The following is a 23177-nucleotide window of genomic DNA, read 5'->3' on the forward strand; positions in this document are numbered from 1 at the left end:
CGCATGCGATGGCCCCGATTTTACCCCCGATGACCGCGATTATGATCGTTGTGGCCGTGCTAGGAAACAAGTACCGACAGTTGTATAGGAGTAATGATGGGTCAGGAGAACTGCCGGCTTGTAGGTTATAGGTGGTGTCTGACAAGTTTTGCAGGGTGTCTGAAAATGAAGCGACTGTTGGGCAGTTGCATGCACCCTGAATTGTCCATAGCCTTCCACCCCACAGCCTACCCCTAACACCCCTTCTTGGTGCCTAACCCAACCCTCCCCCTTTCAGCATAACCCTAACCTTCCCCTCCCTGCAGCCTACACCCCCCCCCCCCCGCCCCACTAGTGCCTAACCCACCTTTTCCTGGCTGCATGCTGGCCAGCACGCATACCTACCGAGCAGGTCAGTATTCAAAGGGCAGTCGGGATGCCAGTGTCGGAATATTGAATATGGTCGACACATGTAACTGGGTGACATGAGTTTTGGGGATTTTTTTTTTCCATTTTTGAGCTTTCATATTTTACCATCCAACTAGACTCTGATTGGGCGCAGAGAGATTCAGCATTTAGTAAAATATAGTCTTAATATTTGTGCTTTGTTGATGTATATTATTTTATGATACAGATGTAATTTTTCAATAGAGGCACAATGCATGTCGAGCATCTGGTTTTCCCATTATTGCTCCTCTCCCTGATGTCATAGGGAGAGTTAGGAGCTGATTGGCTGATTCGTTATCACCTTCTACTTTATCACTTCTCCAGGCTTAATACATCTGCCCCTCAGAACAAAATGTGTCCAACTGCATGCAGACCACACCAATAGAATACCTCTTTCACTTAACCAGGATGAACTATTGTGTGGGCATGTATGTTCCTTTCCCAGAACCCCTTCAGTGAGGACTGATTCCAACCCAGCAAGCTTTCCTATTTAATTTCTATTAGTGGAGCACATTATGCTTTTATTCTAACAGCCCACTAGAATTGCCACCATTTTCCCCTGTCCACAGTATATTTCTGTAGAGGGAATGAGAAGGGTGGCTTACCAATGGTATGCAAATGATTGGCTTGTGTATTATTTTAAATATAATGGATGTATTTCTGATTACAGAATGGAAGGTCCTGTCCATAGTAATCACTGCTATTCTATGTTTTGGAAGTATCTATCTGCTATATATAAGTGAAAATAATTACATGCCAAGGTAAGACGTAAATTTGATCATTGTCTCTTTATTTCTAAATATTAACTATTTTTAAGGCCCCAGTCATATGGGTTGGAATCATTTGGTCTACAGCATGATGGTCGGCAGTCATTAGGTCGATATCATTAGGTCGACATGGGAAAAAGTCGACATGGTTCTAGGTCGAAATGTCGTTAGTTTGACAGTCAAAAGGACTAGGTCGACAGTCAAAAGGTCTACATGGGGTTTTTCACTGTTTTTTGGCTTGAATGTGAACAGTCGACATGGACACAGTTTAAAAAGCACTGCATCGCTCGCAATGCTTTAGGCATGGTGCCTCGCTACGCTCAGCACACTATTTTATTCTCCCACCACGCCCTAGTGGATTGTAGGGCATGAAATACTGCCTGTCAGCACACGTTGGCTCAAAAAACAGTGAAAAACCCCATGTCAACCTTTTCACTCTCGAACTAACGACCTGTCGAACTAATGACCTTTTGACCTAAAACCATGTCAACATTTTCCCATGTCAACCTAATGACTGTTGACCATCATGCTGTAGACAAAATGACCGCATCCCAGTCATACTTTATAGCATTATTATTAAAGCATGCTTCTGCTCCCAGTGGGAGGGTTCAAGTAAAATATCCCAAGGACATAGACATGGGGGACATTGAAGCTATCTATCACAAAATTAAGGTTTATGAGGAAGACATTCTTGTTGTACTTAAGTGGTGGCTGTGGAACTTCTAAATGCCAACTCCACATTTTCACGTGAGGGGCTGGTATGTGGGTGTTGGGAGCAGTTGAAGTTTTACCTGGGGTGCCAAGAAGCTTTATACCTCAGGCCTGGCCTTGGATATGCTGCAATTCATATCATTGTGTAACAGGCAGGCAGGAAAACAAACCATGTCATCCGGTCCCAGGATTGCTCACCTTCCCTGAGGAAGTAGTTGGGATCTTGAAGGCTCCTCTATTCTCCCAGTGTTCCCCAACTTCCTATATTAAAGGAGTCTATTCAATTAGATGTCAGGGACGTTTCTTTCTATCAATTACATTTTTATCGAATCATTTTTGCGTATCATTGCTAAAAAACATGTAATATGTAAATCCACTGTACTGTTAAGGTACTGGGGACTCTGCGTCGTCAGACCACCAAAATTGCAAAGTGAAGCTCCCACTTAACTCACATTACAGGTCAAAAAGAAAAAGTCTTTGACCTCTTTCACACCAGTGTGACCTTATTGCCTGCTGGTCTTGGTTATATCTGTTTAAAATTAAAGGTGTGAGGTTGGAAGATTATTAAAAATGTGATAATTTGGTCTGCTGTGGAAACGTAGTGTTTATTTTTTATCTTTTGCACGGGTATCACCGGTTTATTTACAATCTATAGATATGGGTGTAATAACACAGATGGGTACTTGTTTCCTAGCACGGCCACCCCGATTTACATCGGGGTGGTCGTGTCGGAAAAATCGGGTCGATCACATCGCATGCGATTTGGTCGCATGCGATGCGACCGACCCGATTTTCGACCTGATTTTTTGATTGAATGAAATGTAAATCGGGTCCCTGGGACCCGATTTTACATTGGATTCAATGTAAAATATTCCCTAGACCCCCAAATTTAACGACGTAAACCCCACCCCACGATAGACGGCAACCCGAAGCGTGGCGAGCGCAGCGAGTCCGCGAGGGGCGGCGGTGCGCGTCCTCTGACCTTTTCATTCCCCTACTATCCACGTCGGCGTGGAGTTGAGAATAGAATAGTGTGGCGAGCGCAGCGAGGCGACGCGTATACCTGTGAAGTTATACGCGTCCCCTCGCGGGGCTCGCTGCGCTCGCCACGCTTCGGGCACGGTGGCTCGCTGCGCTCGCCACACTATTCTATTCTCAACTCCACGCCGACGTGGATAGTAGGGGAATGCCACGCTTCGGGTTGGCGTCTATCGTGGGGTGACGACGGGGACATCTATAATGTGAAATGGGTCATATTGGCCCATTTCACATTTTTCACATTTTTTTAAAGGTGAGATGGACTTAATCAAGTCCATCTCATCTTGTGCCATTATAATGGCACAAGACCGACGCGATCCTCACGATTTCAATGTTAAAAAATATTTTAACATTGAAGCCTATGGGGAAATCGGGGGCATCGCGTCGGTCGCGTCGGGACCAATGTTAATGGTCCCGACCGACGCGATGCCCCCGATTTTGTACCTTTGCCGGCAAAATGGACCTGATTTCAAAGGAAATCGGGTCCATCGTGTGGATCGTGTACCTTAACTTAAAGGTACACGATCCACAAGATTGTGGCCGTGCTAGGAAACAAGTACCCACAGATGTCTTTTTAGGATCAAATTAACTGGCATTAAGAAGGTTGCGCCTAGAACTAGTAGAACTAGCAATTTGTTTTCTCTCTCGGGAAGTGGGCGGGATCAGGAAAGTGCATCTATGGTCCCAGTGTACTGTATGTATGTGACTTCTCACAGGTTTGATGTGTTTTATAATAAATGTTAATCAAGTCCATCTCATCTTGTGCCATTATAATGGCACAAGACCGACGCGATCCTCACGATTTCAATGTTAAAAAATATTTTAACATTGAAGCCTATGGGGAAATCGGGGGCATCGCGTCGGTCGCGTCGGGACCAATGTTAATGGTCCCGACCGACGCGATGCCCCCGATTTTGTACCTTTGCCGGCAAAATGGACCTGATTTCAAAGGAAATCGGGTCCATCGTGTGGATCGTGTACCTTAACTTAAAGGTACACGATCCACAAGATTGTGGCCGTGCTAGGAAACAAGTACCCACAGATGTCTTTTTAGGATCAAATTAACTGGCATTAAGAAGGTTGCGCCTAGAACTAGTAGAACTAGCAATTTGTTTTCTCTCTCGGGAAGTGGGCGGTATCAGGAAAGTGCATCTATGGTCCCAGTGTACTGTATGTATGTGACTTCTCACAGGTTTGATGTGTTTTATAATAAATGTTGTAAACATTTTTGAACAACTGGATAGCCCAATTGGAAAAAAAAAAAATTAGGATCAAATTGAATACCCTTCATAGGGGTAAAATGATGGGAGTTCTATTAAAGGTGGGATGTTGCCCATAGCAACCATTCAGATTCTATGTCGCCAACCTTACAAAGGGAAACTATAACTTAACCCAGGTTATGGGTCAAAAAGCAAATCTCTTGAACTTCTTTCAAACCAGGGGGGCGCTCCTTATTGCATGCTGGTCCTGGTTATGGGTGTGAGGTTAGACTACCCAATATGCTGACTGTGAAAATGTTGTGATACAATATGTATCACAGGTATCACAATTGTATTTGTAATGTGTAGATTTGGTTGCAATAACACATTTCCTTTTTAGGAACAAATTTGATGTCAGTAAGAAGATGACGACTAAAATGAATATAATTAAAAGGTAATTATGTATTTTTATTGTACCACTTTTGCAGAGTTAATAGTATTCTCCTGAAGCAGAAAGTACAGTAATATGAATACAATTGTGTTGTGAGCAGGTTTTACCAGTAGCGAAAATGTGTTATTCAATTAAATAGTCTAGTCAACTATGTGATGATGATTTTTTTTTATTATTCCTTAATTTTTATTTTTCACAATTTCTTTTTTTCTTTAATACATTTTACTGAAATCATCATTTTATTTATTTTTTATTAATTTTGCTTAAAGGCAAGCCTCACTCCCTCATATAAGTGTCCAGCCTCTAAATGGCAGCAGTAATAAATGCAGAACCAGCCTATTTAAGCATTTATTACTGTTGCTGTTTTAAAACCATCGTTCAAAGCTGGTAAAAATGATTGAGCTGTATTCATTTATAATGGTTGCACAATTGGATTGGAGTAGACTATCTGCACTTGATTGGCACCCAATCCAGTGTAGATGAAGAATCTTTACTGCAGCAGGTAAAACCTCCAAGGCAAGGGATGTGCATCGGATCGGAATATCATTGAAAACATGCCCAATTCTGCTCTTTTTACATACAAGCAGTCATTAGACATGTTAAAGTTGGGGGAATTGAGCCCAAATCGTTCTGGTATGTACCCAGCATTAGTTTGTTTCTCTTATCTGCTCATCATCCCCCTTGCAGGATAACCAAAAGGATCGGACTGAACTGCATTTCAGGAGACGTACCGTCCAGAGCAGCTGGATTGATAAACAAGTAAGTAGAAGAAGACAGATCACATACACACCAGGCAGTCATCCATGTTGTTTGCTGTAACTGTATTCTGCTTATCCTTATTATAGGAGGTTATAATAGCTAGGGAAGGACATTGTTCATGAAACCGTCAATGGTCTATGGCAGTTATTCTCAAGGATAGCATTAATTTAAATAAGAACTTGGAGGTTATAATAACGATGTTAAACCGATGGCAAACAATCGATCCATACAACGGATCACTGAAGGCATTTTACGCAAAAAAGGACAATTTGCCTTCCCCTCTCAACATGCATCTCCTGACTGTGTAACCTGGATCCTCAGCACTAGATCTGATCCATCAGTAACTTTCCAAGTGTCCTGCAATTGTTGGTATTTATTCTGTACAAACCTTTCATTGCACATAATACCCGCTACTCATTCTATACTACCGCTACAACTATCCCCTCTGTGCACATTTCTTCTTCCATTATTCGCTCCCCTTTGAACACTCATGAGTTTTTACTTATTTTTCTACATGCACTTTATCATCCAAAACTTTCCACTACACCAAATATTCACAAACCTCCACTAACATTTATTTAGCTCTGCTGCTTTTATTAGCTGGTGATATATCCACAAATCCAGGCCCTAATCACTCGCCACACTCACAATTAGCTGAGTCAAAACAATATAGAAAGTTAGCCAACCTCATAAATGTCGCATGTATCCCTTCACCCTCCAAGGCACTAAAATGTGCCTTACTAAATGCACAATCTATTTGCAATAAACTAACATCTTTCCATGACCTCTTCATCCCTGGCAACTTTAACCTGCTGGCCATTACAGAACATAAGTAAGGGGAGGGGGATTGGGGATATAGTTCTGCACAAGAATATTTATAATTATTGGTGGTATGTCCCCAATATTTAGTTGCCGTGTTACAATTGCAATTAATACATGGATGGGGGTGCTGCCAAAGACAATAATGGTCATACGAAGAACAGAAAAAGAAAAGGATTGTCTTTGTTGCTGGCGCACTGAAGAGGAAAAGTTATTTGTGTTAAAATTTAACTTTTAATAATGTCAATAAAAGAAAGCCATTAAAGGTGAAATAAAGATTGCATACATGACTGACAAAAACATTGAACAATGATTAAAAAGATGCACGTGCTGTGTGTGTGTCAATTCATTGGTAGATTATAACGTGGGGTTACTCCTATTGGTATGAATGTTCCTGCGGAATGGTACACTATGGTACGTGATGTAATAAAGCCCACAATGTAGGTAAATGGTGGGAGCAGTCAACTGGATCACGTGAGTGAAGAGAGTCGTATGGGTGACCAGACGTTGAGTCGTGTCTGGTTCCTCTATTATTTTACGACTAGATTGGGTGTCTATTGGTTAGATTGGTTGGTGTGTATCCAATCTATGAGTATGACACGCTTCACTCCGTTTATCCCATGGATGGTAATATCAAATATACCTCACAAAAACTGATACAATAAAGAGTTTGATATCAACTGTACCTCACATTGGAGTGTACAATAAGGATTTAAATTGGTTTGTAGTGTGTGTCTTATTATTGGCACATAAGTGGAGCTAAGTCCATTCAGCAGACAGATGAAATTCTGTATCCTGCATGAATAGAGGTTTTGCGTGTTAAGTACAGTACAAATCGTGCATATATATAAGCACATGGTGTTTGGCAGGCTTTGTCTGCGCACCAAACTGACTGGGGTTTATAAGAGTTGCGTGGGCGATCCAGCAGTGTATATACTGATGGATCCCTCTATTCAAGTGTGAGCCCGATTGTGTATGTTATATTCTATACACATAAATCAGGCTTTTTGCATAAGACATGTAGGGGGACATTTACCAAAATGGATTCGTAGAAAAAAGGTGTATTCGTAGGGAGAAATACACCTTTTTTTTTTTACGAATTTGTATTTTCGGGATTTACAATCCCAAAAATACAACAATTCGTAGTCCTAAAGATGGAACATTCGTATTTGTATTTACAAATACGAATGTCTACACCATCGATAGGATACGACAGAAATCACCATTCAAAAGAATGGTGGTTTCTGATTTACTAAGCAGCCGTACTGATAATACGGCTGCTTAGTGGTGTAAAACACCCACGCAAATACGATAGGAAAATAGAACACCATTTTCCTGTTCTATTTGCGTTTTAGCCTGCACGGATCAGTCAGATCTGTGAAGGCTTCAGTGTAAAAAAATAGAAAAATTAAATAAATAAAAAAAAAACCGGCGTGGGGTCCCCCCCACAGCCGAAACCAGCACAAAATACGGGGGACAAAATGACTAGGGGTCCCCCGTATTTTAAGAACCAGCCCCAGGCAAAACCAGCCAGCAGGGTAATGCCACAGCCGGGGGGAGACTTTTTATGCAAGTCCCCCCGGCCAAAGCATTAACCCTACTGACCAGTCAGCCTGGCCAGGGGCCCTGGGGGAGTGGGGACCCCCCCAATAAAGGGGTCCCCCCCCTCCAGGACTTACCTGACCAGGCTGAAGCCTGGTGCTGTCCTCGATGCCCCTGGGCGGTGGGCATCGAGCTGATATCGGTGTAAAAAATAGAACAAACGATTGTTTTTTACTGTGGCACTACAAGACCCAGCGGGCCCTTTAATGCCCAGCAGGCTGGGACTTGTGGTTCTCCAAGTCCCAGCTTGCTGGCACTTGTAGTGCCACAGTAAAAAACAATCGTTTGTTCTATTTTTTACACCGCTATCAGCTCGATGCCCACCACCCAGGGGCATCGAGGACAGCACCAGGCTTCAGCCTGGTCAGGTAAGTCCTGGAGCGGGGGACCCCTTTATTGGGGGGGTCCCCACTCCCCCAGGGCCCCTGGCCAGGCTGACTGGTCGGTAGGGTTAATGCTTTGGCCGGGGGGACTTGCATAAAAAGTCTCCCCCCGGCTGTGGCATTACCCTGCTGGCTGGTTTTGCCTGGGGCTGGTTCTTAAAATACGGGGGACCCCTAGTCATTTTGTCCCCCGTATTTTGGGAACCAGCCCCAGAGCAGGAGCCTGGGGCTGGTTGTTAAAAATCAGGGAACCCCTATTTGTCGGGTTCCCTGATTTTTAATTACCGGCTCCAGGCTCTGTCAGCCTGGTGCTGGTTTCGGCTGTGGGGGGGACCCCACGCCGTTTTTTTTTTTTTTTTACACCTTGCAGCCTGCACGGATCTGACTGATCCGTGCAGACTGCCTACAAATAATTCGTATAAGCAGCCGTATATACGGCTGCTAATACGAATTCCTACGACATCGGAGGGTTACAAAGCAGTCGTATATGACTGCTTTGTAAATCCCCCTCCGGAACACGACTTTGCATACGACTGAAACAGTCGTATGCAGTCGTAGGGAAAATACTTATACGAAAAACTAGGTTTTTCATATTAGTAAATTTCCCCCGTAGTGTCAGTAGGTGCAACAGACAGATAAAATTCTGTGTCCTGCACGGGTAGTAATTAGCGTATTGTACACAATTGTTGTTTGTAGGGATGGATTAGGAAAAGATTGCATGGGCGATCTGACAGTGTGTATGCTGTCAGGTCCCTCTATAGTATTGCAATTAAACCTTCACAAACCGACAGGGTGAATATGCATAATAAGCATTCATTGAAACATAATGGAAAAGGCATAATAGCTGTTGGGATCCCGATGGTAGTATATATCAGGACAATATTAATGCGTGTATAGTATTAGGTACACCTCTACCAGATTATGTCGATTGTCCACACAAGGCCAGCCGGTATGGCAGAAAGACAGCGTTATATATTATACATAAGTAAGAATGCCGTATCCTGCACCATATTAGTCGTGCAAGTATAATAAACACGTAATTGGTAAGGATTTAAATTAATCCTGTGCTGCAAACTGGCTTTGCTGTCTTATATGATTGTATGGGTGGTCTGACAGTATGTATGCTGTCTGATCACTCTGGTTTATCAGACTTGTCCGCTGGTATATTTAATTGCCTTCCAATCTGGCAGGTATCTAGTTTGGTGACCAATTGGGTTTCTCTACTAATATAGCAGAGGATACAGTTTGATATTAAATGGTAGTATTCATTACATTACAATGTGGCTGTTTGTGCATTCCTAAAGGGATAGTGGTATCCTGTGTGAGATTGCTTGGGTAATCTGCTAGTGTGTGTGGTTAGACAGATTCCTCTATTTCGGTAGCAATTTTTCACACAAATAATTTGTGGGCATACAGCATTTAATATCGTTCAGCGTTATATTTCTTAGACCCACTTATAAATAAAATGTACCAATAGGAGATCACCAACAGGATTAATGTGTTTGGGTTTCTACCGTGATAATGATGCTGCTTTCCCACTGCAGACCCGTTTTAGTTTACAGGTAATCTTAAATGGTATTTAGCATTCCCACTGCAGCAGATTACAGTTTCAAATGCCATTTAAGTACCATTCCCATTGCAGGTAAAACGTTTTAGCTCTTCAAAACGTTTAGTGCCTGTGACAATGGGTCAGGCCTGTCTTTCCTTGTTGATAGATAGAGATATATATATATATATATATATATATATCTATATATATATATATATATATCTATATATATATATATATATATATATATCTATATATATAGATATATATCTATATATATATATCTATATATATATATATATATATATATCTATAGATCTATGTCTATATATATATATATATATATATACTCACACCATGAGGCCAAAACTGCACACACTAACTAAAATAAGTTCAGAGTGCCAAGGCTCATATATGTTATAATGCATTCATGCATTAGGAAGCCAGCAACATCTTAGTGGAAAAATATCAAAAAGATTTTATTTATATAGAAAAAAGGCATAAGTGCAATCAAACAAATATTAAAAACATGAAGGGGCATATACTTAGCATGTCGATATCAATAACAGGCAGCATAGTGCAAGTACAGCCAGTACCCCTCCGGGCAAACATTCATGGCGCCGACAGCTGTTTCGGTGCGTGTCCCGCACCTTCGTCATGGGCAAATGTTAACCAACCTCCCAGATCTTAAATAGGGTTCAGGATTTAATTAATGGAATGCTACTCACCTGCCTCGCTGCAGACTCCCGGGCGCACGCAGCTCCGTCAGTCAGGAAGTGTACCTCATTGTCTTGACAACCAGCCTTGTGGCCGGATATCACGTCAGTATAGAGACAGAATTACATCTGATGTGGACACTTTGCCTCAAGCCTTGGAGGAAATGGGGTCACGTTTTGCACAAAGAGGGTATGATGTCAAGGAAATAGAGGAAGCTGTCTCTAACTGTTTACAAATTTCCAGAGAACAAACCTTTTTGAAAAAGGATAAGATATTGGACGACAAGAGACTGATTTTTTCTTCGACGTATTCTATTGCGTCTTCACACATACGCAAAATGTTTTTGCGACATTGGCATATAGTGCAATCAGACACAACTATAGGGCAATTTTGTCAACAGATGCCACTCTTTTGTTACAAGAGGTCCCAAAATCATGTCGGCGCCATGAATGTTTGCCCGGAGGGGTACTGGCTGTACTTGCACTATGCTGCCTGTTATTGATATCGACATGCTAAGTATATGCCCCTTCATGTTTTTAATATTTGTTTGATTGCACTTATGCCTTTTTTCTATATAAATAAAATCTTTTTGATATTTTTCCACTAAGATGTTGCTGGCTTCCTAATGCATGAATATATATATATATATATATATATCTATATAGATCTATATATATATATATATATATCTATCAACAAGGATAGACAGGCAGCTTGGAGGGGGTAGAGGGGGGAAGCTGTCCCCGGGTGCTGTGGGGGTAGAGGGGGGGAGCTGTCCCCATGTGCTGCGGGAGGAGGGGGGTCCCTGCTGCTGCTGAGGGGAGAGGGGGTACCTGTCAGCCTGACACGGCGCTGCCGCTGCTGTATCTCCCCCCCGGCGGCCGGTCCTTGCGGCGTATGTACAGTCAGTGTCGGTGGTCCCTCTGGCGCAGGGGAAATAAGTACTATTTCCCCTGCGCCAGAGGGACCGCCGACACTGACTGTACATCCGCCGCAAGAACCGGCCGCCGGGGGGGAGATACAGCAGCGGCAGCGGCCGCCGGGGGGGGAGATACAGCAGCGGCAGCGCCGTGTCAGGCTGACAGGTACCCCCTCTCCCCTCAGCAGCAGCAGGGACCCCCCTCCTCCCGCAGCACCTGGGCACATCTTGCCCAGCGCTGCACGCTGTGGACCCGCTGCGGGTGCCTGCACCCGCAGCGGGACCATGTACACCGCCATTTACACGGGACCCATGTAAAAGGTGTAAAAGGGGTATAACAGGACGGGGGCGAGGGGGAGGGGGGGGCGGGGGGCAGCGGGGCGTACCGCCGGGCTGAAAGTGGTTAATCTTTCAGCCCGGCAGCGTACACACACGGAGATGATTGCTGAAAAAAATCAGCAATCATCTCTACCGTTTAAAGATGCATTCCCATTGCATCTTAAACGGTAGATTACCGTGCAAAACCCTGCTCTGAAAACGGGTTGAAATACCGTTTAACTTTAAACGGTATTTCAACTCTGGCGCTTTCCCACTGCAGCCTTAAACGGTATTTTGCCCTCAAAAATCGGCAAAATACCGTTTTAAGGCTGCAGTGGGAAAGGGGCATCAGTCTGCTGGGTTTCAGACTAAGAGTATACGGAGAGCGGGGTTACTACGTATGTTTGAAGATCAGTCACTGGATTAATATACAGTCTCTCCTATCCGGTGCTTAATCTATCTCATGTTTTTGTCAGTCATGTATGCAATCTTTATTTCACCTTTAATGGCTTTCTTTTATTGACATTATTAAAAGTTAAATTTTAACACAAATAACTTTTCCTCTTCAGTGCGCCAGCAACAAAGACAATCCTTTTCTTTTTCTGTTCTTCGTATGGCCATTACAGAACACTGGCTCACGCAATCAGACATGGCTTTCCCTGCAGCACTGTCACATGGTGGTTTCCACTTCACACACACCTCCAGGCCTGGTAACATTAAAGGAGGTGGGGTAGGTATATTACTGTTCCAGCTGTGCACATACACAGCCCTACTCCTACCACAGGTTCCTTCACTCACATTCACATCATTTGAAGTTCACTCTATCAGAGTTTTCACCCCTTTCTCTCTGCGTGTCTTCCCAAACCTCAATTTCTGGAAGATTTCTCTGCCTGGCTCCCACACTTCTTATCTTCTGACATCTCCACCATCATCATGGGTGATTTCAATATCGCTATTGACAGCCCACTTTCTGCTCATGCCTCTAATCTCCTCTCAATGCCTCTCCCAATGGTCTGACTCCTCTACTCACAAGGAGGGACAGCTGTAACTCACCTGAACCAGACTCTACAAACTGCCCTTGATGAAGCTGCTCCAGCTACTCCTCAAAATCCACGTAGGCTTAAATACCAACGGTGGCACTTTAAATTAAAAAGACACCTGCAAAAAACGATCATGTAGATTTGAACGTCAGCGTAAATCTCAAAATCCAAGTGACTTTGTCACATTTAAGACTACCTACCACTCCTATTGTAGTGCTCTGGACACTGCTAAACAAACGTATTTTCAATCTCTCATCTCTTCTCATGCCACTAAACCCAATTGACTTTTTAATACATTTAAATCACTTCTTTACCCAAAACACAATTCTGATCGAAACTGTCTCACTAACTACCATCCTATCTCTCCGCTCCCATGCCTCTCTAAGCTACTTGAGAGACTTGCCTACACTCGCCTCACACACTATCTTAACTCCTACAACCTATTGGACCCACTTCAGTCAGGCTTTCACTCTCAACACTCCACTGTGACAGCACTGACTAAAGTGGTCAATGATCTGGCCACTGCTACATCTAAAGGCCATTTCTCACTTCTTATTGTTCTAGATCTTTCAGCTGCCTTTGACACTGTCGACCACTCTCTTCTCATACAAACACTACAATTACTACTTCTTCAGAACACAGCCCTTTCTTGGTTCCCTTCCTACCTATCTAATCGCTCTTTCAGTGTTCGCTTCTCTGATTCTACCTCCTCCTCACTACCTCTGTCTGTTGGAGTACCACAAGGTTCAGTCTTAGGTCCTCTGCTTTTCTCAATCTATACCTCCTCACTTGGGAAACTAAACAAGTCTTTTGGATTTCAGTTTCACCTGTACGCTGATGATACTCAAATGTATCTATCTTCCCCGGAATTGTCACCATCAGTATTGCTCCGTGTCTCTGAATGTCTTTCTGCCATTTCATCTTGGATATCATCTCGCCACCACAAACTCAACATTTCCGAAACAGAATTAATTATATTCCCACCAGCCAAGAGTAGTTACCAACCTGATATCTCCATCACTGTTGTTCTCAACAGTGCTATGCTGCAATAGTGCAATCCTGCTATGCTATTACTAGTGCCTGTCCTTGTGTTTTCCTCCTATGTCCCTATAGATTGTAAGCAACAGGGCCCTCTTACCTCCAAGTCTGTCTGTTACCACAACAATCAATCCTACTCCACAAGCTCGCTGCCTAGACTCGACTCTGAACTGTCCTTCGTTACTCACATTCAATTTGTCTCTAAATCGTGTTACATGCATCTAAGAAACACATCCAAAATACACTGCAAAAACGCTAATCCATGCACTCATTATATCCCGCATTGATTATTGCAATGGCCTCCTTACCGGTCTTCCTAAGAAAAGACTCTCACCACTACAATCCATTTTGAATGCAGCTGCGAGGCTGATCTTCCTGGCTAGACGTTCATCATCTGCTGATCCGCTCTGCCAGTCCCTCCATTGGTTGCCTGTATCTTACCGTATTCAATATTAAACACTTCTACTCGCATATAAAGCTATTAACCATACTGCACCAGCATATATCGCTTTACTTATGACAAAATATCTCTCATCTCAGCCACTCCGCTCTGCACAAGATCTGAGTCTCTCTCTTCTGCATGGATCACTAGCTCCCATTCACTATTAGAGGACTTTCATCGGGCTGCTCCCATCCTATGGAATGCCCTTCCACCCACAATAAGACTATCCACTAGCCTCCAAACTTTCAAGTGTTCCCTGAAAACACACCTCTTCAGGCAAGCCTGTCATATTTAAGTTCCATATGCATAACCCTCTGAGGCACTTATGTATTATATAGCTTTTCTTCTGGACTTGCAACTTGGTGGAACTGCTATGCTATTACTGATGCCTGTCCTTGTGTTTCCCTACTATGTCCCTATAGATTGTAAGCAGCAGGGCCCTCCTACCTCCAAGTCTGCCTGTTGTTACCAAGTTTGTTTTTTCACTGTCTACTATTGTAAAGCGCAACGGAATCTGCTGCTCTATATAAGAAACTGTAAATAAATAAACCCCTAACAGTTCACGGTTTCCAGGTCACCTGGTAGGAGCACAGGTGTAGTCATTACTCACTGACACATTTCAAAATATCCACGGGTGGAGCTAATTAATTAACTTGCAATTTTGTGAGAAGACCTGCACAACATGCACTTTTGGGGTGTCCTTGATTAAAGAATTTGGGAATTACTGGTCTGTGGTTTCAAACTTTAAGCCAATAGCCATCGATGGTTGGTCTTGCCATCAGTGATTGGTGTAGCACATGTGTAGACAGCTGATGCAGCTGAACTTCTATCCATCCAGTGCCATCACCTGTTGAAACCATCAACTTTTTGCATCTATCGATGATGGATGGCCATGCCTAATAGCCAGGCCATGAGCACAGGGCTTTCCATTTTCACTCGGTACACAATAAACCCAACATTTTCTAAATGATACAAAACGTGTTTCTTTTTCTAGCCTGTGCTTTATCACTTCTTCATTTTTTTTCTATTTCAGATATTCCAGGAACCATCCAGCTTTCCTGCAGCCAGGGGATAATCTGCACCATTCTTTTTATCCACTGCCGTATGGCACACATGGCAGCGGTAAGATGTAGAGCGTCTCTAGCTGAATGCCAGCACTTGTACTATGATACATGTGAAGATCTTGTACACTATAGACTTCTGTTCTGATGATGCCTTATTAGCCTGGTTTTAACATAGGAGACCTTCTGGATGCTCTTGTGTAAGAAAATACTCAATATTTTCATCAACCAATATTACATTTCCTCAATCATTGCTGTGTGATATTATTATGTATGCCTAGTGTCTGAAGTCCTGACTTCCTACCCTTTACTTCTCAAAACACCATTGACTTTCTGCATGGCCAACTTGCAGAAAGTTTGCAAATCTCTTGGGGTTTAAAAACAACTTGTAGCCTTCTCATAATGTTATACATTTGGTGTTTATACTGATTTTTTCTTTTGTTTTTCTCTGTTCTAGAGAATCTAGTTAAGAGAGCATTGACTGTTCTAAATCAGTATCATATGCCAGAGGAGATTCAGAGGTAAATACTGTACACATTACTTCCATAGCCAAGTATATGTCATAGTTACGGATTAATAGCAAGGGCCTCGGCTCGCAAACGGTAAATGCATGACTGGGTGAAGCGGGACCTTCATGCAGGAAATTCAATTAGGGGAGCCACTCCAGCAGTTGGTGCGGTTCCTTTATTTGAATTTTTAACTGTGCTGCAGCCCCTTATCTGGAGCCATCACTGGTAGGAACTGTGTTAGACTGGGGTGACTTTGTGCCAGGCTCTACTGTGTATATTACATAGCTTTCTTTTCAGAGTGTTTCCATCAGCTTCTCTAGTAGGTAGATGCTTGCCTCTTCCTTACTTCCACTTTTGTGCAGTGGGTCTACAGCATGTTGATGATCCTGATTTTACGTACTATGAAAATTACTAGAACTCATCAATTTTTCTACCCCCATTTGCCATTCAGGCTGCCGTGTAGACGGTGTGTGGTGGTTGGGAATGGATTCCAAATGGCAAACAGTGGCCTGGGTGAGAAAATCGATGATCATGATGTGGTGATCAGGTGAGTAAATATTAGTAGTAGTAGTAGTAGTAGTACGTTTATTTATAAGGCCCCACAAAGTGTCCGCAGCGCCGTACATAGCAAACAAAAAAACAAATTACAAGATAACGTGCAGGGTGTGATGATAAAATACAGCATAAATAGGGGTATAGCTGGTAGAACTAAAATCAGCATCAGTTCTGAAGTAGGTGTCGAAATTGTCGAGGAAACTGAAGATGAAGTAGAGGAAGAGAAGAACAGGGCAGGAGCGCTGGTGAGGTAAAGAGGTAGGGTGAGTACGTGAGGAAGGAGGACCCTACTCATAAGAGTTAACAGACTAAAAGGAGGTGGGTGGACGAACGAAAAACAATAGGATAAGTAGGAACAGACGGAGGGGTAGGGTAGGCAGGATAGGAGGAGCAAAAGAGGTTAGGAGGAGGAGGGATAGGCTAGTCGGAAGAAGTGGGTTTTGAGGGAGCGCTTGAAGGAGGTAAGGGAATCAGAAAGCCTGATGGGTGGCGGGAGGTTGTTCCAGTGCAGGGGGGCAGCGCAAGAGAAGTCTTGGACACGGGAGTGGGAGGAGGTGATTAGGTGAGAGGTCAGTCGGCGGCGGCGGAGCGAAGAGGATGGGAGGGAGTGAGTAAATATTAAAGTTGGTCATCACACTGATTGATTTTCTGTGAGAATAACAATGTAATATTTGATCAAATATGTCAAGGCTCTCTATGCTGATGGCAAACCAAATTATTTATTTGGGTGCACAATGGGGTAGTACTGGATGAGTACAAGACATGCTTTTCTTCATTCAGTTATACAAATTTGCAAAGTAATGAACAGCAAGATGGGTAGAATCAATCCAGGCACATTCTTCTTTCCGGACTTGGTGAAATGGCAGCTCTTCACAACTTTTCACATTCATGTTCGCAAGCGTGAGATATGCCCTCCTATTCATTTATAGCAGCTGGATGTCAGCCAAGTGAAATTATTGTTGATAACAACCTATGCTAAGTCTGTAAAAGAATACGACAACCTACACCAAGTTCATATGAGGAACCTGGAGAATTGGCTGTTTAGAGTGTTTGAGGTTCCGTACGTGGTCCATCTCTATTGGCCAGACTCACCACCAAAGTGAAGTGTATTTGTGTTTTGGATGCTGATGTTTGTCTCCACAGGTTGAACAATGCTCCAGTCCACCAATACCAGAAAGACGTAGGGAGTAAGACAACGCTTCGCTTGTTTTACCCAGAATCGGCACATTTTGACCAAATGTTGGATAACAATAAAGACACGCTGAGTGCTTTGGTGCCGTTCAAGCCTGCGGACATCCTGTGGATACAAAAAGTTGTGAAGAACGAGACGCTGGTGTGTTACATTCCATGTTATATTCCCCCAACATACAATCATTTATATTGTCTGGGCTCGAAGACCGCAGCACACAGGTGGCCACAAAGCCCACCATGGTGTGTTGTCCATTGGGAACTGAATACTGCGCTGAGCAATGATTTTAAATGCTGGATGGATGTAAAAGTAGTTTAGCTTGTTGCTGACAAAATAGAACCTACAGTAGTATGTCATAAACCGCAGCACCCTGGGAAAGTACAAGCTGCAGCATCCACTCTCCCTGCATCATGTGCTATCCTATACAGCATCCAGTGGTAGTGGTCAGGTGGGAAGTCTTCTTTATGGGGGTTGGAGGAGATCTTGCCATTAACCCCTCCACCCTCTGATCCACCTGTGCTAGGTCTGTGAACCCCAGCTGCAGCAAAAGCTACATAAGACTTTGTAAAGTTAGCAGCAAGAAGTGGCAGCTTCCACTATCCTGGAAGGAGGGGGCTGTCTGTGCTGCAAGCGAACTGCCAGAGTCCACAACTGCCAGGTTCTCTGTGCATGCACCAGTTTTGAGGGACTGTGGGGCAGATTTGTTAAGCTGGTTGAAGTGATAAAATGTCGTTTTTTTATCACGGCCAATCATCTCCCAACTGTGAAGTTACAGGCTTGGTTTGAAAAATGACAGGTATTGGCCGGGGATAAAAAAACAGACACTTTGGGGCCCATTTATCAAGTAATGTTTGCGGTTAAATCCCCGAAAGGGGTTAACCGCAAATATTAAGTAGCACTGAGATGTATTAATGGGGACTGCAGCAGGAATCTCCGATCCATGCTGCGATCCCCCCCTGCAGCGCCGCCGGCCGCATCTCCCATAGGTTTCTATGGGGGATGCGAAGCTGCCCGATGTATTAACATCGGGCAGCCCGGCATCGCACGCCTGGCTCTCGCCATTCTGATATGGCGATAGCACATTGTAGCCAGTCAGCGGTCAGCAGGGTCACGGGGGGGGGGGGGTCAGCGCATAACCGCGCATGCGCAGACCCCCCCGGCTTCTGGCTACAGGCATCGCAGGGACAGGCTCCTTTCGGAGCCCTGTCCCTGCGCACAGCAGGTAATACATTCTGCCGAAATGATCACATTTTACAATGCGATCCTGGGCGGTAATATTCCGCCCAGATCGCATTGTAAATACGATCAATGATAAATGGGGCCCTTTATCACTTCACCGAGCTACCCCAGTGTCGGCTGCAGTCCATTGAAGCTGTACAGAGCTGTCGGAAGGTAGTGGAGTGGCTTCCTATTGGAAACCACCCCCCCCCTCCCTGGGGACTGCAAATCTTGCGTGTGTTATGCAGGCAGCACTTCCAACAGGATGCAGGTGGCAGTAAAGTCCGTGTACGGACTCCGGTTGGCTCAGTGATGGTGTTGATTATAGTTGGTGTGGGGCAGCCCTGCAATCTCTCGGTATAATAGCTATGTAATTAATGGGTCTATGTACTAGGCCTTTGGAGGAGGTAACAGTCCAACCAATCAGCTCATAACTGCCATTTTCAATGAAAACCATGGCAGTTAGAAGCTGATTGTCTGTTACTTTATCTAACTCCAAGTCTAATGCTGGGTACACATTAGACCAGGGTTGGACAAACATGTCCTCAAGATCTACCAACAGTTCATGTATATCAGGAAACCTGTGGATCTATATTATGAATGAATGCAGCAGGTTTGAAATGTGACAGTTAGTAATGACTACAGCTGTGCACCAGCTAGGTGGTCTTGGAAATGTGGCAGTAATGACTACACCTCTGCTCCAGCTGGGTGGTCTGGGAAACTTGACAATAATGACTGCACCTGTGCACCAGCTAGGTGGTCTGCGAAATGTAACAGAATCAGAATCCGCTTTATTGGCCAGGTATACTTGCGTATACTAGGAATTTGTTTTCGGTTTGCTGTTCAGCAGGCAGGTGGGCAACAAGCATACAGCATAAACAATATAAACAGGTGGGGGAACATGTACAGTCATACAGAAAGTTATTTTGAGGGGACACTGTGCAAAGGGTTATGGCGCAGCTAGACAGTGAGGTGTTCATGAGTTCACGTTTCAACAGGTGAACCACTTGAGGGAAGAAACTTTTTAGGCTTCTGGTGAACCTAGTGGGAATAGCCCTGTAGCGTCTGCCTGATGGCAGCAGTTAAACAAGCAATGGCCAGGATGTAGTTGGTCCTCGACTATCTTTGTTGCCCGCTTTTTTGCTCTGGACAGGTACAGGTCCTGGACAAAGGGAAGGTCCATCCCGATTATCTTCTCAGCAGTTCTGACTACCTTTTGGAGTCTGCATTTGTCTCTCTAGCTGGCAGAGCTATACCAGAACAGTATTGAAGAGCACAGTACAGACTCCACAGTTGCGGAGTAGAAGCTTCTGTGGGATGTTGAACTTCCTAAGTTGCCTAAGGAAGAATAGTCTCTGCTGCGCTTTTCCAACAATAGTATCAGTGTTGGGCCCCCATTTAAGGTCCCGGGAGATTGTGGTTCCTAGGAACTTGATGGAGTCCACTAGCGACACCACATTGTCAGCAATAGTTAGTGGAGGAACTCCAACAGCCTTCTTCCTAAAGTCCACTACCATCTCAACGGTTTTGAGTGGGTTGAGCTCTAGGTGGTTGCTGCTGCACCACTGGGCCAATTGGTCCACTTCTTGTCTGTAGGCCAATTCATCCCTGTCCTTGATAAGGCCAATGACGGTAGTGTCATCCGCAAATTTGATTATCTTTACTGATTGCGCCTCTGAAGTGCAGTCGTTGGTGTACAGGAAGAAGATCAGGGTGAGAGTACACAGCCCTGGGGGGTTCCTGTGCTGATGGATGGCACTTGGGAGTTGAATTTCCCCACTTTCACAACTTGTTTTCTATCATTCAGAAAATCCAAGAACACGTAGCTTTAGGGACTCTTAGGCAGAGTAGTTTGGGGTGGAGGATTTTGGGGATAATTGTATTGAAAGCTGAGCTAAAGTTGACAAACAGGACCCTTGCATAGGTACCAGGCATATCCAGGTGCTGCAGAATGTAGTGCAGGCCCATGTTAACTGCGTCCTCAATGTATCGATTAGATCATTAGGGGAACTGGAAGGGGTCTAGCTGGTGGGCAGCCACAGCTTTCAGGTGGTTCAGTACCAGGCGCTCAAATGTTTTCATGATCGCAGACGTCAGAGCTATTGGCCGGTAGTCGTTCAGATTTGTAATAGTGGATTTCTTGGGGACCGGAACAATAGTGGAGCTTTTGCGGCAGGAGGGAACCTTGCGTAGCTCCAGTGATTTGTTGAAGATCCTGGTGAATATCGGGGCAAGTTGACCCGCGCATACTCTCAGGGCAGATGGTGACACCCCGTCAAGACCTGGTGCTTTCCTTGGTTTGGCCCTCTTGAACATCTTCTCCACCTCTACTTGGGTGACCTGGAGTTGGCTGTTGACATTTGGGGCAGCACAGAGGGTATGGTTTGGTTCACATCGGACTATTTTTTCAAACCTGCAATAGAAGTTGGTGTAACAGTTAGTAATGTTGTAACAGTTAGTAGTGACTACAGCTGTGCAGCAGCTAGGTTGTCTGGGAAATGTGGCAGTTAGTAATGACTACACCTATGCTCTGGCTAGGTGGTCTGTGAAAGTGACAGTAATGCCTGCACCTGTGCACCAGCTAGGTGGTCTGGGAAACGTGGACCGTTGGTAGATCTCAAGGACCACTTTGGCCACCCCTACACTAGATGATGGGACCAGGTGGGGTCCGGCTTCGGCATGTGCAATCACACTGAATAAGAACAAGATAATGAATCCTAAAGGGCATATTTATTAATTGAGTTCTATATCCATTATTTATCATTCCATATTGGCGCTAGTTGAAGCAATAATGAATTATTTGTACGAATATATGAAGAAACACATTCAAGGCCAGGGGCCCCAAAAGGAGGTCGTCCTACAATGTGATTATAGACAATGCGATGTAGACCAGCATTGCGCATGCCCAGTCTGCTGACCGCACATGCGCAGGTGCCCATTGCTACAAGGGAGACAATGGTTACTGTGGACAAGCTATGGTCAATTTGCAAAATAAGGAGTCCCATGTCCACCTCTTCTCATGTCCACCTTTTGGGTTGTCAACCTTTTGAACCTGTGTGGAACTTAGGCCTGTCGACCAATAGTGGTCAACCTATTAACTGTCAACCTATCAACCGTATACCTGGGCTCAGGACTAGCATCCTGGCAGACCCCCCTGGTGGCGGTATAACGCTATAAGTACATGTCTTGGATGAGAGACCTTCATCTACAGTATTTTAGATGGTTTCATTATTTTGCAGATTGGAGACCATTTCTGGAAACGGCCCCCTTTAAAGTGGGACATAGAGCCTAAAAACATCCGCATCTTCAACCCTTACTTTGTGGAAGTGGCTGCAAGAGATATTTTGGGTTATAAGCGTAGAAACATAAGAATTAATGTGGTAAGTGTGTAATGAGGTCCCAGCGATTAGTGTTTGTGCAGTCTGTACCTCTGAGAGGCCAACATACATACTAGGGGCTGTCCTATGGCAGCAATACAGAACGGTCCACTCATAGGTGCCGATTCTGTGGGTGCTTGAGGGCCCGAGCACCCACGGAAATTGATGAGCACCCACCCGCTCAGCAGTGGCCCAGTTGCCCGTGTCCCACTACACTCCCCCTTCCTCGTCACTGGCAAAGGTACTGTGTGGGCATTTATGTATTTGGCACTGTGGGGGGGGGGGGGGATTTTTGTACCAGCACACTGTGGACATTTATGTATTTGGCACTGTTGCCATAATTTGAATATTGGAGACAACTGTGCTGCATAATATAAATCCGTATTATTTTGTGGCCATGCCCCTTTCCCATGAAGCTACTCCTCTACATTTTTGGCTGGAGCACCCACCAGCAAAAACATAAATCGGCACCTATGGGTCCACTGTTGTATCTATAATGGGGCCCCAGATACCAGACTCCCGCATACAGCACACACAGCACACCCTGCACCCATGTAAATCACCTCTCCATATTTGCTGCACAGTTGGAAAAAATCAATTGGTGCTGTGGCGCTCTCACAGATAATCCCAGCATAGGGTGCCATGTTCCTGAAGACCTATGCATGCGTAGTGAAGTTAGATACAATGCCGCTGAGGAGGAGGCTGCCAATCCATGCCTGCACATGGGCCCCCAACTCTCTTAAATGCATTTGGAAGGGTCGCAGCAAAATGTCCACATCCGCCTCTAAAACTATACAAATATATTAGGCTTAGGCAGATCACGGCACTCTGATATTTTGCATGTTTCTGCATTGTTCGTTTTTAGATGGACTTTATAAAGAGCTTGGTAAGTCAAAACGTGTTTGTTGTAAATTACAACACTGAGAAACGCAGTGCTCCATACAGTGGCATGTTTGGTGCTGAATAAAGTCACTCCCACTTTCCACGCCTGTCTGGGGATTGGGGCCCAGCTGATCTCTTGCAGGGTCTGATGAACGTTACTGCATCGGGGGTACTGATCCTCTATGGGCTGCACAGATCCAATTAGTGC

General features: G+C 44.3%; 1 protein-coding gene across 3 annotated transcripts in view; it reads left to right on the forward strand.

Moving 5' to 3' along the window:
* Positions 1–23177, forward strand: part of LOC146042688 (CMP-N-acetylneuraminate-beta-galactosamide-alpha-2,3-sialyltransferase 4-like) — a 47351-nt gene that overhangs the window by 21181 nt on the left and 2993 nt on the right. For 2 of the 3 annotated variants that reach the window (XM_083162827.1, XM_083162828.1), the window contains exons 3-10: positions 1097–1187; positions 4542–4595; positions 5280–5351; positions 15212–15300; positions 15697–15760; positions 16200–16295; positions 17447–17636; positions 21950–22090. In XM_083162827.1, coding sequence (XP_083018953.1) covers positions 1097–1187; positions 4542–4595; positions 5280–5351; positions 15212–15300; positions 15697–15760; positions 16200–16295; positions 17447–17636; positions 21950–22090 — 797 coding nt within the window. The remainder of the gene's footprint in view (positions 1–1096; positions 1188–4541; positions 4596–5279; positions 5352–15211; positions 15301–15696; positions 15761–16199; positions 16296–17446; positions 17637–21949; positions 22091–23177) is intronic. The other variant, XM_083162829.1, reaches the window with a different exon arrangement.

This window comes from Crinia signifera, chromosome 19, assembly GCF_055691185.1.
Source record: "Crinia signifera chromosome 19, ASM5569118v1, whole genome shotgun sequence".
NCBI classification, from domain to species: Eukaryota; Metazoa; Chordata; class Amphibia; order Anura; family Myobatrachidae; genus Crinia; species Crinia signifera.